Below are 15502 nucleotides of genomic sequence, written 5' to 3'. Positions count from 1 at the left end.
GGATCGACGTCAATCCCATATTAACCCCATATCGACACCTCGATTAATGTAACGATAAAAACCCATTTAAATAAAAACCCATTGATAAAATATGGTATTCGATGATTTGTTTATACAGTGGACTTGTATGAAAACTTGGTCGTTTAACAGCATTTTCCATGTAATATCAATATTTTTACACCACTACCTTTTCGCTATCTATATTGAATGTATAATAATAGAATAATAATTTTGTAATATGGTACATGATGTATAAATTTCATAGTTAGTTTTAAAAAGAACGGCACTCATATAATTATATACTAATGTCACATCTTGAATACGATATCATGGAAATTATGTAAATATTAGATCAAGACGCGTATATACAAAAATATGATCTTGAAGAGACAGGTTAACAATTTCAATTACTCCAAGTTCATTTTTATTTACAATTATAATTTCGATGGACCAAACAAATGAATAACCTAGACTTTTTACTATCAAATCACGGCATTTGTGAGTAAATTTAATGAAAGTTTTTGAAAAATTAAACAACAGTATGACTTTCATTGACGTTTATTATTTCGGAATATTAAATGGAAATTGATCAAGCCGTCCACATGAACTACCATTGGGCATCTCGAGTGATTTCCAATCTCAAAACGATTTTCAAATATTTTCCCGGAGTGACCAAATATTTTGCGTATATCACATTCCGTAAGCGATAATCAACAAAGGCCTTTTTTTTTCGTTTTCTCTCGCACAAGCACACATATGAACAAGCCAGCACGTTAACGCCGTCCAAATGAAAAAGATTAACATGGACACGCGCTGCCGCGAGTGCGATGGAAAGTTTGCAACAAGCCGCGATCGACCAGGAAAAAAAGAGGCGAGAGCGAGCCTCAAAATTTGCCGGTGTTTACGCTCGAAATTTAGGGCCTCCCTCCCCGAGCTGGACACACACCGGCGTTGCGACAATGTTTGCCGGCAAATAAAAAGTTCCAGTTGGCGTTGAGCGTTGCTCGCGCGTGGAATATCACCCAACTCGCGGGTCACTGATACCGCGCGCGACCGAGTCAGCACGTTACACTTGCGCTAGGCAAGTGCGCGTTCGACGTCAATTGGATGGATGAAACTGGCCGCGAGCTTGCAGCAACCCGACGACGGGTCAATCGGACTGGCAATCGGTTTCGGTTCGACAGCCCACGGCAGTTGGATTCGCTTCCGAGTCGATAACGAAGACCGTCGTTTCTTGCTCGCACTGCCGATTTTTTATGCTTCACGAGACGCTGGTTAGATCGTGTCGGTGCGTTTTGCCAGTCCGTTCCTCCTTTTGTTTTTCAATATTTTTTCGGGAATGCGAATAAACGCGTCACCTCGAGACGGTAGCTCGGAGCTTCACACAACGTTTGCTTTGCCTATCGATTGCATTTGAACACGTGACGGGAATGGCGCTTAGTGGTCTATGGTCAATTTCAACACGTGCCATTAGAATGCAAGCGTATCTCAGGCTTGGTTATCATTTTGAATGTTTCGCATTGTCGACTTGCAGCGTTTGCGTAGGCTGTTTGTTCGTTTAGAAAGGGATTAACGAGTCCCTCTTGAATCATGCGACGAAGCTGTGCGTGCGCGAATCGAAATCAATCCACGTCGGTGAAGAAGACCTATCCAGCAACTGATAACTCCATCTGGTAGAATAGCCCAGCCAATTTTCGCTTAAAGTATGAATATTCCATCGGTTAGAATATTGATGCCAAAATCGATAAAATCGAGTGATCTATACCTTCAATTTCTATATGGCCGTTCGTATAGATGGGTACGCAGATGAATGGACTTTGATTGAGCTTACGAGTAGCAGTTTTATAACGTAAACTTGATTAATAGCTGCTCCTTTAACGAACGATCTTTCGCTTTGCGTGCACGTAGCTTGAAGGAAAAAACTTGATATAAATTGCCTCGTAGTATTGATAAATTTGAGGCGTTCAGTAGCAGCGACCGTTCGTCATTCGCCTTACTATTCTTTTGCGTATCTTTCGAAAATTACGCTAAAATTAATGGAGCTTTCGTTATTTCAAATCCTCGATCGCGGACCGGACCGTCGCGGCGATGCTCCGCGCCACGGGAAAGGCTAATAACGTCGGCTGTCGGAGAAGAACGGTTAATCAGTGCCTGCTCGCACGCGAGTGCCAATTGACGTCTTTACTCGAAGCGCCTGAGACAGATATCGCGAGAGAACGAGCGTCCGCGATAAACGAGGAGATCAAAGTCTTAACCGTTATATTTAGGGACTTTGCTCTCTCCCCCCTTTCTCTCTCTCTCTCTCTCTCTCTCTCTCTCTCTCTCTCCCGCTTACGCATTGCCGTAACCGATAAAGAAAAAAAAAGAGAAAAAAGAAAAAGCTCGTTTCGGCCGATGATCATGCCGATGATTGTGGTGCGACGCGTGCACACACAATTTGCCAGCCGCCACGGTCAATCAACTTGCCCGATTATTTTCAATTTTTTGTTTCTCTCTTTCTCCCAGCCGGCTAATGTCACTGCGAGCGAGGGATCGCGTCACTCTTAACCGCTGGATTCGACTCGATTCCGGTGGTTGTCCTCTCGACTGCTCCCGGCTTACGGACTCGCTTGCGATCAATCTCATCGGCTGAAAAATACTCGCAAAGTATATATTATGCCGCGACCACGCGAAATGCGCATTGATATGCGTAGTGTTACAAGATCGCAGCCACACGCGCCACGTAGGAAAAGAAGCGCCGAACCGAGTGGGAAGTACGCGCGAAAAAGCAAACACTCGGAGATGTATTTATCATCCCAGTTTTTCACTGGAAAGCCGCCACTGGAAGGTCAATGTGCAAATCCTCGACGAGCTTGAAGGATCGCTCCAACGCGAAGAGCAAGCGATCGCCGGTCAAATGTCGCCGACGGCTTCTTTGCCAACGGGGCTCGCCTCGCTATCGCACAATCATAAACGTAAGCGACTTTGGCCGCGGGGATCGAAAAGTTTGGCCGTTGCATCACTTGCCTTCGACTGATTCCCGACCAGTCGGAAGCGAGGGAAGGATCGGATTCGCTCGATAATTTATTGCGGAGACGCGCGCAGAGCTCGCCATCAATATTTGCACGAAAGTCGGTGATCCGATTGCCAGCGAAAACCAGTGCAGCCCCCGCTCCGGTCGACAATCGCGCAGCCGCGAACGATGTTGCCGACACTGCCGCAATAGGGTAACGCTGTCGATAGCACGCGCACGCAATTAAATTATGACGTCAACTGGTTAGAAAGTGTCCGCGTAGAGACGCGATTGACAATTTCACCTCGCAGCGAGAGGAGAGAGAGAGAGAGAAGTCGCTCTAACGAGTTTGGCCGTGCGCGGACAGATGCAAAATTCGCATCGACGATTCGCGCGGCATAATCCAACGACGGATACTTTCACTAAAAAAAGGAACGTCCGGCGTATTCGTTACGTGTCGACGAATCGGTTGCAAAACAGGTGACTTGGCCTAGGCTTAGGCCCGAACGAAACTTGCAAGGAGAGCAGCGAGAAACGCGAAGCAGCAAGCGTGGGAACGGAGAAGACAGCGAAGACAGGGCAGAACAACGTCTTCCGCGACGAGGCGAAACCGCGGACAAGAAGCGATCTTCGCGTCGGAGGCAAAGGGGTCGGCGGGACAGCGCGCAGCTCGGCCGATGGTGGCCGCGCGCGACGAGAGCGCTCGTCGGCGGAAGGGTGTAGCGCGCGCGGCTCCGCGCGGCTCCGCGCGGCTCCGCGTGGCCCGGTTAGCCGCGGCGCGCGCGCGCGCGAAGCGAGGCGAGAGAGCTCGTCGTGTGGTATGCCACTCCGGAGGTCAGCATTGACGCAAATCCACTCGACGTCACGTGGTACGGCACGCACTCGCACGCCGCGCCGCGCTCCGACCGAATATCTCTCTCGCCGCGCCGTGTGCGTGTGCGCCCGTGCGCGCGTGTGCGCGTGTGCCTGCATTGCTTATCCCGTACTCGATTGACGCTTTATATTGCAGGACGCTTCGCGCATTCGACAAGAAAACCTCCGCGATGGCTTCTCCTGTTTTTGCCGCCGCCGCCTCGCGATGATGACTCTACTGGAAACATAACGCGCCGCGAGCGAATTGCGGCGTGGCCTGACGAGCATGTATATCTGCTAAATTATCGCCTTCTCTTCTTTTTTAAATCGTTGATGGCACTCTTTTACCTTCGTTCTATTTTCTTTATTGTTTGGGCTAGCGAACCAATACTATTTTCAATTTTTCATTTTTCCTATGCTTCTTTGTGACGGTTTGCCTCATCGTAGATTCGAGCACTTGTAACTTTAGCTTGATATTTTCGCTATTGATTTAGGCAAACTCAAGTATCTCCCTTGTAAAGCGACCTGGACTGATAAAGTTGCACATCGACAGAGGTACTTTGGCTTTCTTATATGCATCGAAAAACGAGTATTGTTTGCGTTTGAATAAAATAAGGTTTTGACTATTGTCAAGCTGGGCCTTAAAAAACGAAAGGATATGTCGAAGAATCGCCGCTTTAAAAACGCATATAACGAAAGAATCGCGCCTATTGCACGCTTTCCCGATAAAATCGCCGTAATGCGTACCTCGCGCGCACATCCGGCCCGACGGCAAGAGGGCACACGTCTCTCTGGGAGCACGTTCCCAATGGCCAAACGGCGAGCTATCGTAGCTGGGACTGGCGCACGGAGATCAAACGCGTTCCGCGCGTGGAATAGGCAAACGATCGTTCGTTAATTCCAGACCGCGCGCCGAAGCAGCAGTTCTCCGACGAAAGGCCCGATATAGCATTCTCGAGCGGCGATAATAGCGCGCGTCGCCCGTGTGCCACTTCCTTCGCTCCGATGCTCGATCGAGGGGAGATGCCCGCGTACACTCTCACGCCTACGATTCTACATCGGCGGACCATTGGAAAATATCGCGCTCATCGCTCGTCAACAATTATGCATCGATGCTCGCGCGTAAATAAGGACGGCAATTGTGATCGCGCGTCGCTGCGCCGGCGCAGCGCAGCCCACCAGTTTTATTCCAACTCGCGCGTAGAGCCTCGCTCCACCCTTTTTACTTCCTTGTCGACTGGTTTTCCTTGAGGCGATCGAAAAATTGGGCACGCGCGTCATCGGTGTACGTAATTGACAAAGGACGCACTCATTAGAATCCTACGAGATATTTACAGACTCCGAGCCGTGATCGCGTACGACTTATAATGTACACGTCGAGTTGACCGGAGGCATGGAAGCATGCGTTCTTCATCGCAACCGCTTTTCAATTGAATACAAAAGAGCGCGCGCCGTCTAGGATCGATGCGTGCGTATATAGTATCGCCCGTTATTCGATCGACGCAAGTGTCAATTCTTGGCTAACTGATGCGACATGTACATACATGGTCTACATGCTCTAATTATCGGGATACTTTAAAAGTCAAGGTCGTTCCAGTCTTACTTTACTTTTATTATTCTGCAGGCATACAAATGTACAAAGATCTTTACAAAAATACTTGGTCGTGCACAAAAAAAGCTTCGTGTAGCGGCAGTTCAATAAATATACACACAGTGTCGACGCTTTAAGCTACGCTATAAATTGATTTCATTTACGAACGGACGACAATTTACCTACCGCGAGTTTATTTACAAATAATTCTACGTAATCTGCTCGCTAGTGAGACATAATCTCGTGTACGTACTCTAGCATTGCAACGAGCTCTTGCTCTTCGGCAGCGTTGTCCTGCTGTATAGACAAACGGCTAAGGACCGTTTGTATGGCATGTGGAAAGCCAGCGTTGCGGGCGATGAGCTTGCCCTTCTGGTTATTGCTAATGAGCGACCACAGAGTCGATCCGGCGACTTCGATCTCCGTCACCGTGCCTTCTTTCAACGACGAAAGCAGCAACTCAAGGAACTCGCCTGCGAATTCATTGTCCTCGTTATGATTTTGCGTTGCGTAACGCACACGGGGCATTATTAGATCTATTGTCACGTTGCTTACAAATTTTTCATTCAATTGAAGCGGATTCGTGAGCGCGCGGAAATGAGGAAAGTTTTTTTTTTCTTTTTACATTAATTAATTGGAGAATGATTTACGAACGAGGAAAGTACTTACTGGAACCTAAGAGCCTTGGTCGATTGGTCGAGTTGAACGCCAAGTTGCGCAGGATCGAAATAGCCAAAAGTCTTGGGGAACCGGTCGATAGCCGAGCTAGATTTATCAGCACTTCCAAGCTGTCCACCGCCTATGCGTGCGACAACAAAATATACAATTCCTGCTTTTGCTTTTTTAATGACTAATTCATATTTATAGATTAAATGTGTGACCCACTGTTTTTCAATTTTTTCAAACATTTTTCAACCCGTAAAGAGTTGGAAAATGTCGAGTTTTTTTTTAATCGTATATACTCGTGCGACAAGATAAGATTAATCTTTTAATTAACTCTATCCTTTAGAATGCGAGTGTTCCAGTTGAAATATCAAATCCGACAATTTTATTTTTCCAAGATAAACAGTCTGTTAATGAATGGTTGTAAATACGCAAAATATGTATCCAATTTAAATGTACCTTGGAAACGGCCAGTTGGCCTTCGTCGTAAAATGTGAAATCTATCAGGAATTCTAAGCAGTTTATCTCTACTATTTGCCAAAGCTTTGTGCGTTTCGTTGTCGATGGATGAATCTTCGTGAAGAATTGTAGTAGATTGCTCTGTACAAAGAGAAAATTTTTTCTTTACGATTGTCATGCGTATGAATCAGACGCAGATCGACGGAACAACAATAATTACTCGTGAACAAATTACTACCTTCGAGATAACAACGCGACATTCGTGACTGTGAATGGCATTTCGTAGAATTTGAAACGCAAAGTTGAGTTTCTGGCAGTCGGAATTGCGATTAATTACGTCGAGCTCCTTGGCAACCATTTGCATTATTACATGGATCAACGAGAGGGAATTTGGCGTTTTTCTAAGACCCACACCTGGCGTCACAGTCGTCAAGCACAATGAATGAGACGCTGCAATAAGAACAAAGAAAAAAACGATAACCGTTGTCAGCTGTTTCACTTTTTACTCGGAGTTATGAAATAGTTTCTTTTTTGCGGCAAAGTAGACAAAGACTGTAATTTGAACGAAACGATTTGCCAAAACCAATGATAGTTGCAAATTTGTTCTCTTATATACTTTCTCTTAGAGCAAAAAAGTATAAAGATTTATTCTCGCAGATCACTTACCTTCCACGCAATTCGTTGTAAACGTTGATAATAATTTCAAATTGGTAATGAGCGTTTTCTTGTTAACCGAGGTGTGAGCCCATAGTTTGTGAATGATGTCAGCCAATTCAATCGCAGCAAAAATGTTTTTAGCCTCAACGCTATCGTACATGAAGTTCATTAGCAGTATGTAAATCAAATCAATCTCGTGTAACAAAGGATGCAGCTGAAATAAAAAAGAAGCGTTGATAAAACACATTGGAATGTCAACGACCACCTGTACTCGACAAACAAAAGTGTTGGAAAACCCGCAGCCGAACTAATCAAATAATAGATCTCGTCAATAGATTTAGAGCTACAAAAAAGAAAAAAGAATACCTTGTGCGTGCGATCAGCTTGCGATTTGTATTTATGTATCGGTATAGCATTTAGTCTGATGTACAATTCCTTCAGCACCATCATGCAAGTCGTTGGAAAATTTTCGCCGATCGCGAATTTTTTCGCCTCAACGGATACGCAAAGTAAATTGGTGAGTGCAACGGTGATGACATCTTTGTCGCTTGAATATTTAGTTTTCTTGACGAGTTTGACGTAATTGTGAGCAATGAACAGATTCACGAGCGCTTTGCAGATTTCAGCGCCCAAACAAGATTCATCCATTGTCGTCGAGTTTACATTCTGGTCAATCAGATTTTCAGCGCTCAATTTTTTCACTCCCCAATTACCATTTGATTCAGTGTCTATTCTAGAATCCAGCACTTCTTTCAAAGGACTAATTTTAGTCTCTTCGCAGTCGTTTTGGATCTCTTGAGATAGAAGAAAAGCGAAGAAACTCGCCGCGCTCATACCGAGATCAGTTTTGGAAGTTTTCACCATTTCACAAATGGTCTTTACAAGAGCTTGCGTGTTACAACTTGTCAGTGCTACTTGAAACGAGTCAAAATGTTGATTTTCGGTCAGAGATAACGACGTCAAGAATTTCAAAATTTCAGCGCTCAATCGATTTCTTAAGTAAACCAATCTGTTATTAATCGCGACTATAAACAAATGGTGTATTTTTATTAATTATCAATAAAAAATGCACGGGTTTTAATTTTTTTCAAAAAACAAACTCACAGTATAAATCTTTGTTTAACATGTTGAGCAAATGTCGTAGAAATTCTGGTGAGAAAGTAACTATCGATGCAAAATCAGGACTATTGATAACGCAGTTCGTAAGCACTGCGCACAAGCTGGTATACATTTCCAAAACATTGCCGTAATGTTCGACTTTTCTTTCGCCATTGATATTCTTCGGAATTTCCCCGAAACACCTACTCATTAAAAAAAAAGGCGCATAATAGCTCACTCATAACTCGCACAAGTAGGGCAAATGTGTCATTGTAAAGATGAGCATACCCAACGATGTGCTTGTAGAGCGAATGCTCGAAAATCTCATGAATGACTTCGTGTTCGCCAATGCCAATGAGATTATTGAGCAGCATGCATAGAGCCGTAATCAAAGTCGGAGTTGTGATAAACTCCAGCTGATCATCGGTCATATCAGAGTTCCCAGCGGAATCTATAAATAATTTCAAGATCTGTCAATCACTGATGTCAATTTCGACTTTGAGAATCGCAGCTCGTTTATTAACGACCGGTTCAACGCGCAATCGAAGTGAAAAACGGACAAATAAGAAATTACTCACAGCCCTGAAAGTTGTCTCCGCAGTCGTATAGATAATATACAATCTTGGGTACCATCGACACCGTCGTACTTGTACGGCTACTCGTTAAACTTTGTGTTTGTATATCCTCATCGGATTCCGTCATATCGGACACATCAGGATCGAGGGTACTTGACATGTACAAATTAGAAAACATCACAGCGATCTCATGATAAACGTTGTTGTCTGTCACGTAAGACAGCATGACACTCGGCTTGAACTCGTCGACCTGCAAACAACGCAAAAATCAAAGATTCATTAAGACAAAATTACGATGAGTATCGAACCGACGTGCGCTGCCGAATGCAATTCGGAAAACGCGTGGTCGAGATTTGCTTTTGTCGGCACGCGGACGAAACTCCTTCGACTATACTCACATATTGAAAGACAATCGCGTTTGAATTCTTGATGAGGTTGGACATTGCCAAACAAGCTTCTTCCTTTACTATGCAAGATTCCTCCTGCGCGGTGATGAAGTACAACAACGAGTGACATAGCTCCACGGGAGATAAATCGATCGCTGTCAACAATTGCAACGCCGTATGTGGTCCATTGATGAGGCTTGCTAGCAATTGCAATGATGATGCGCGAACTAAGGGATCGCGGCTTCGCCAGAGAACTGGCACGAAGCTTAATGATTGTTCCTTGTCGTACCAAAACTTCGTCCACACCTAAGCCATAATAATGAAATGAGTGAGATGGTCGTTTTATTTGTTTAGGTTGAGTATTTAGGAATGCCGACGTTTTTGTGCAAATGAATTTGCATTTGATGAAGAACGTGGTTGAGACAAATGATGCAATCTCTCGTGATTGTCAAACCCATGAAACTAGCACTTCCTTCTTGGCTGAACGAAAAAATGAGCTCAATCAAAGCGTTGCCAGTAGATAGCAGCGTTTCTTCATTACCTTTCCACTGACATTTGCTAATTACGTAAGTTAACGTAGATAAGACCCATGCCAAAAATGCTACAAATGAAAAGATTGAATTAAGCTCACATCAATCTTACGTGGAATCGAAATTAATCGAGGAAAAAGATTCACCCAAATTGTAATAATCCCCGAAAAACAAATTTGAAACAGTAAACTCGATAAAGCTGATCCAAGAGCTTCTCGAGTCGTCGTTATCCTCATCATCGATCATTGAACAAGCGCGCGTCAATCTGAGCATCGATTGATAAATGTCTTCACTGCCACTCTCAGTATTGCGAATCCATTCCGTTAATGACTTCATCATATTTTTTACAGCCTTGCACAACCACTTTGATTCTTCTAAAAATGCATTTATAATCGCGCATTAATTGGTTAATTGAGCGAAGGAAATTTGCGAAAATCTGAAGCATTATGTATTTACCTCCGTGAGTCACTTTTACATATAGATGTAGAAAATTAAGAACGTTGACGAACAGTTCATAATCCTCTTTACAAGTAGGATATGAGTGTAAAAAACGTTCGAATGTGTCAGACCAAGAAAGTTGTATTATATTTTCCAGATTTTCATCATTTATTAAGTGACATAATTTCATATATCTGTGAAAAAAAGCAAATATGAGATGTTCAAATCAATATAATATTGTTATGCTTTAATGTGTCGTAATTGATTCCTTACATGGTGAGGTAATCTATTGCACAAGAAACTCCATTGTGTGTAATCGAGTTTTGAATATTGTACAACTGTTGTTGCATGCAATAATGCAGTGAAGTGTTAACTATGCAGGCGAGCTCTGATTCTTTGATTATCAGAGTTACAGAAATCATAGGATCATTAATTTCCTGCCACTTTTTCCACAAGATTTTTTTGCCCTCGTTCCATTCCCAGGCCCAAAACTGACGGACAAAAGTCGAAGCCACAGGATTGTTTCGGTGTAAGACTGTGAAAATAGTTACTGTTTGCATTCACCTGAAATTATTAAAAATCTTCATTGTCTTACCTGAAACATCCGATCGTTTATGGACGCTTGTTTTCCAATGGACTTTACATGTAAACGGAAGTTTCATGTTGACTGTGATGATGTAAGGCAGTGAAATATTGTAAGGATTATTTAAAGATTTCTCTGTGAGCTTCATAATATAACTATTATACAAAAGTAGAGATAACAATTGTGCAGCGTCTGTTTTAACACTCTCATTGTTGGGATATAAAAATAGACCTGAAATGATTCATTTCACTTCAAATTTCAATTTCAAATAGTTTAATTTCATCTACATAAAACTTACTTCTCAGTATATTGAAATATACATCAATACGGTTTGACAATTCAATTCTAACTGAGGTTTCGTTTGAAACAAGCAGCTTCAAAATTGTTACAACAGATATTACTGAATCAGGATAATTGATAAAGTCTTTCTCTAACTAAAACATAATTTTCATATAGTAATTATAATTAAATCAATCAAAATAATAAATGTGAACAATTTACCAAGGCTTTCGAGAAGATATCTAAAATTAATGGTAACCCATTTTGTGAAATGAATACTTTATGCAATGAAATATCAGTCAACATTACACTAAGTTGTACTAATGCCGACTTTCTAATTTTAGGCTCGATATTGGAAGACTCTAACATTTCGAGTACTGAAATCAGTGCGCTCCTCTGGAAAAAAGTGCAAAGTACATAAAGACAAAGCGCAAGAAATGAACAATATAATAGGAATCGAATAAATGATACGTTAACGTACTTGGTAATTTCCCTCTGGTCGTCTAGCGGACGTTTGCTTCTCAAACACACAAAGTGAATTAAGAGGTAAACCGTGTAATGACGAGAGTCGTGGTAACTTTTGCGACGAATTTTTCTCTTGTGCGAGTAACCATAATATTCTATATAAAGCTTCGTCTCTTACTTCAACGTGTGGAGAAAAAAGCAGTCTTGTGTTACCTTTTAGTACCTTGAATATATATATATATATATATATATATATATATATATATATATATATATATATATATATATAATACATTAATACAACAAATCTATTTGAATTAATTATAATTGTGTAATATATACTTCTATGTAAGGAAGTTTGAAAGAAGAAGAGTAGTCAGGATTCAACATTTTTGTAATAGATTTCCCTAAGGAAGATATAGGATGTGCGAGGCATTGTAAAAGAGGTAGAACTGGAATAAGCGTTTCCAAAAATTTCATCCATCCTGAGTCAGTCATTTGAGCTTTACCGTTTAATAAGAAAAATAGTATATCTTGCGACATATTGCTTATCTGGAAAAATAAAATCATTTAATAATAAAAAATTTTACTACTTGATTAATTTTTTACCTAAAAGTTATTTAAGTGAAATATCTGAATACCTTTTCATTTTCGTGTGTCATTCCATGACAAATAATTTCTGTTAAAATACTGGTTTCTATCAAAAATAGTATGTTTTTCCAAGTATATCTACTACCGTAATTATTTCCTAAAATTGCTTTTACCAAAGCATGGCATTCGGTATAAATTGCCTCTTGTATATCATCATCACTATGTGCAAGAAGAGAAAGTGTTATTTTTAATGTAGTTTCTACATCTTCTTCGCTAAGACTATAGCTTTAAAATAAATAATAAAAATGTATTAACATATTCCTACTAACCGATAAATCTGTTAAGTAAGATTTAAAGTTGCACTTTAAATTGTATCCTTACCCTGGTCGATTTTGGGCCAAAGCAATGAATTTTTTAATCAATTTAAAATTTTTGTGATAAATCAAACTAAGTTTTGACGCATGAATTGCTTTTAATTCTTCTGAATACGACTTCTCATTGACAGATTTCATCAAAGAAATAGCAGCTTTCATAGATTTAGTTATCAAGCGCGTTTCATCTAACAATTTGACCACGTCACATTCTTGAGGGCCGCGAAATCTCTAAAATAAAAATAAAAAATGTTTAATAATTAGATTTATTTACTAAAGTAAATAAAATATTTCCTAATTACCCTTGCATATTCCTGCAAAGTTGCATGAAGTGGTTGATACATTAAATAGACAGGAGCATCCATAATTGCAGCACATAGAGACACTTTCATTCTTTTTGGTATCACTTGATCAGCCAATTCTAAAGGTATGATATTACTGAGCATTTTAACTGTTATCCATAAAAAGTATAAATATGTTGCTCTATAATAATCTACATTGTTGAACTGTCCAAAGTAATCTAATATTTCACTTAATATTTCCAGCAATACTTTGACGTTTTCATGAATTTTCAAAGCAACGTTATCATTGCAAAACCACACAGTGGGCATTACACTAGTTATAAGTAATTGAACAAGTTCATATACCAAATCGGCTATATAACGAACAATTTTTAATGGACGTATCGAGTCATTTGAAATGCTTATCAGCTTTAGTACAGTCACAAGAGCTTCAGTACAAAAATTAGGTATGAACAATTGTTGTAACTGCAGTACTGAATCATCTACATTATCTACCAAACTAGAATTTCGATTTCTTTGTCTCTGAAAAATATTGAAATTAAAAAATAAAATAAATTTCAAAAAAAGTTTGTTTACAAAAAATATATTTTACCCTTGGTTGATGTTTTTGATAAACTTCCTCAGGTTGCTCTCCTTCAGGACTATCTCTTTGATGTAAAATTTCACTATTTAAAATTTGAATATTTCTGGCCAATATCTAATTATAAATTCAAAATTGTATTCTAATTCTAATATATTGTAAAATATTGCAATAATTATCGTTTGTAATTTTACCTTTTGGGCTTTATGTGCAATGCTTGGATCACAGTAATAATATATGCGAAACCTCAATGATCGTGCAAGTTTGTAAAGAGTTTTCAGAATAGTAATAATAAGAGTTTGTGGTTCTAAATCATTTTCATTTTTAGAAGACTGCAAAAGAGCTAACAGCATCTGAAAAATTTATTAATTTGAAAATTGACTACAACAAATCCATTACCAACAGAATACAATTTTTACAAACATACATTTATAGTGGTTGGCCTTTGCAGAAAAACTTCAGCTGGAAAATCTTGCACCATGATATTGGTAATGAATTGACAAGTTTGGATTTTTGTAGCATTATCTTCTGACCTGCTTAATGTTTCCTCAACAGAAGATAATACCCCTTTGTCTGTTGTAACTAGCACTTGCCAGGGCATAACTAGCCATTTAACACTACTTTCTGATCTTCTTGGTATTACTGCATTGTCTTTTTCATTAATTGTCAACTCAAATGGAACTGAACTAAATATAATAAATTTCATTGTGTTACGAATATTATTATCCTGTTAAATACATCAAATAGTATTTATTCATACCCATCCAAAGGAGATCCAAAACTGTGTATATCTGAAGAGCTCTCGCTACATTGTTGATGATGACAAGACTGAATATTGTTTTTCACAGATTCTGATAAAACAGCAGGTGTATCCTACAAACATTTTTAATTATGAATCAGTAATCTTTATTACAATGTAAAATTATTCATACTTACTGCAAAATTGTCAATGTATCTTCCAGGATCTGAAGCTATTTGTTCCAATAAATTTAACTTGTCATGCCATTTACAATCTAATTTACGTCTCAAATCTTTTAATTCAGTGTGAAATCTCATTCGTCCAAAAGAATTGATATAACTGCCTCTATCAGTCTATCACAAATAATAAATGATGTAATTTAAGAATCAATTTTAATTATCAATAAATATTTACTTTAAAAAATTTACTTTGATTAGTTTGATTATTAAGTCTAAAACTGTTTCTTCCTCGATGACTGGTTCAGTAGAAAACCATCTAAAAAGTTTAACCAGCAGTTCTTTTTTAACAGCATTGCAGTCACATTCAAAACCAAGTTCTAATTTAGAAATAATATTTTTTAACGCCCTCAGACGAATTTCCACAAGAGAATGATCTGATAAAGAAATAGAGAATATTTTCACGGTGAACATAAACATTCTTTTAATATTCTAATATAAAGAAAATAATAACGTCAAAAAAGCCAATTCAACATACCAAGTTTTCTAATATGAGCATTCGTTATTGCACTCATGGTAGATATTTTTTAAAAATAAAATCTTTGTTTAATTATGCTAGCATTATAGAACATATTTATATGCGGGTTACAACCTAACTTTTAAAAAAGACGAAAACTGATGTTCAAAATGTAATACTATTTTTTATGAACACGTTTGTACGGTTTTTACAAATGATGTTGCGACTTTATCATTGGTGATACTTAACTTTATCGATGCACAAATTCTGGACAATATCCATGGCCGACTAATGATAACAATAAAGGCGCGCTTTTTCCAACAGCGACGCTATCATGGAGACTGCATAGATATATCTCCATGTTGCGTGCATGGACGCTATATATCTGATCATATAAGTTTGGTTAGGTAAGCGTCCAAGTATTCTCTCGCGACCCAATATTAAAAATGCAAAAATTGGTATTTGAAAACAAAAAATAGCATATAGGGTATAAAACATAATATGAGGTTCATCATTTTTCAACTCGATCGCTGCAAGCGAACCTTGTGCAAAAAAATTAGCAAATTTGCAAAAACTGGTTTTGTGAGAATATTTTAAAAACTATTGTTTCGATCGAAAATTGTTAAACGAGAAAGTTGTAAGTATTGGAAAGACCTAT

At 39.5% G+C, this 15502-nt stretch overlaps 1 protein-coding gene across 2 annotated transcripts; it reads right to left on the bottom strand.

Moving 5' to 3' along the window:
• Positions 1–5442: 5442 nt before the first annotated feature.
• LOC131668732 (rotatin) lies at positions 5443–15198 on the bottom strand. 2 transcript variants are annotated; one of them, XM_058943137.1, is made up of 29 exons: positions 15094–15198; positions 14580–14764; positions 14349–14504; positions 14173–14285; positions 13840–14098; positions 13607–13765; positions 13425–13529; positions 12833–13354; positions 12541–12761; positions 12210–12444; positions 11911–12120; positions 11585–11791; positions 11326–11499; positions 11123–11258; positions 10837–11055; positions 10515–10776; positions 10260–10435; positions 9950–10177; positions 9651–9874; positions 9286–9579; positions 8891–9137; positions 8601–8763; positions 8319–8515; positions 7581–8239; positions 7224–7428; positions 6796–7007; positions 6558–6698; positions 6105–6234; positions 5443–5908 (listed from the first exon to the last, which is right to left on the bottom strand). In XM_058943137.1, exons 3-29 carry the CDS (start codon positions 14466–14468, stop codon positions 5661–5663), a joined length of 6066 nt encoding a protein of 2021 aa, XP_058799120.1. In that variant the 5' UTR covers positions 14469–14504; positions 14580–14764; positions 15094–15198; the 3' UTR covers positions 5443–5660. The 2 variants fall into 2 exon arrangements, with proteins under 2 accessions (XP_058799120.1, XP_058799119.1); XM_058943136.1 differs by lacking the exon at positions 15094–15198 and adding an exon at positions 14866–14987.
• Between the last annotated feature and the right edge of the window lie 304 nt (positions 15199–15502).

Source organism: Phymastichus coffea, unplaced genomic scaffold (assembly GCF_024137745.1).
Source record: "Phymastichus coffea isolate CEN01 unplaced genomic scaffold, Cenicafe_Pcof_1.1 PCOF00083, whole genome shotgun sequence".
In the NCBI taxonomy this organism is placed as follows: domain Eukaryota; kingdom Metazoa; phylum Arthropoda; class Insecta; order Hymenoptera; family Eulophidae; genus Phymastichus; species Phymastichus coffea.
This window is presented reverse-complemented; position numbering and strand designations above follow the sequence as displayed.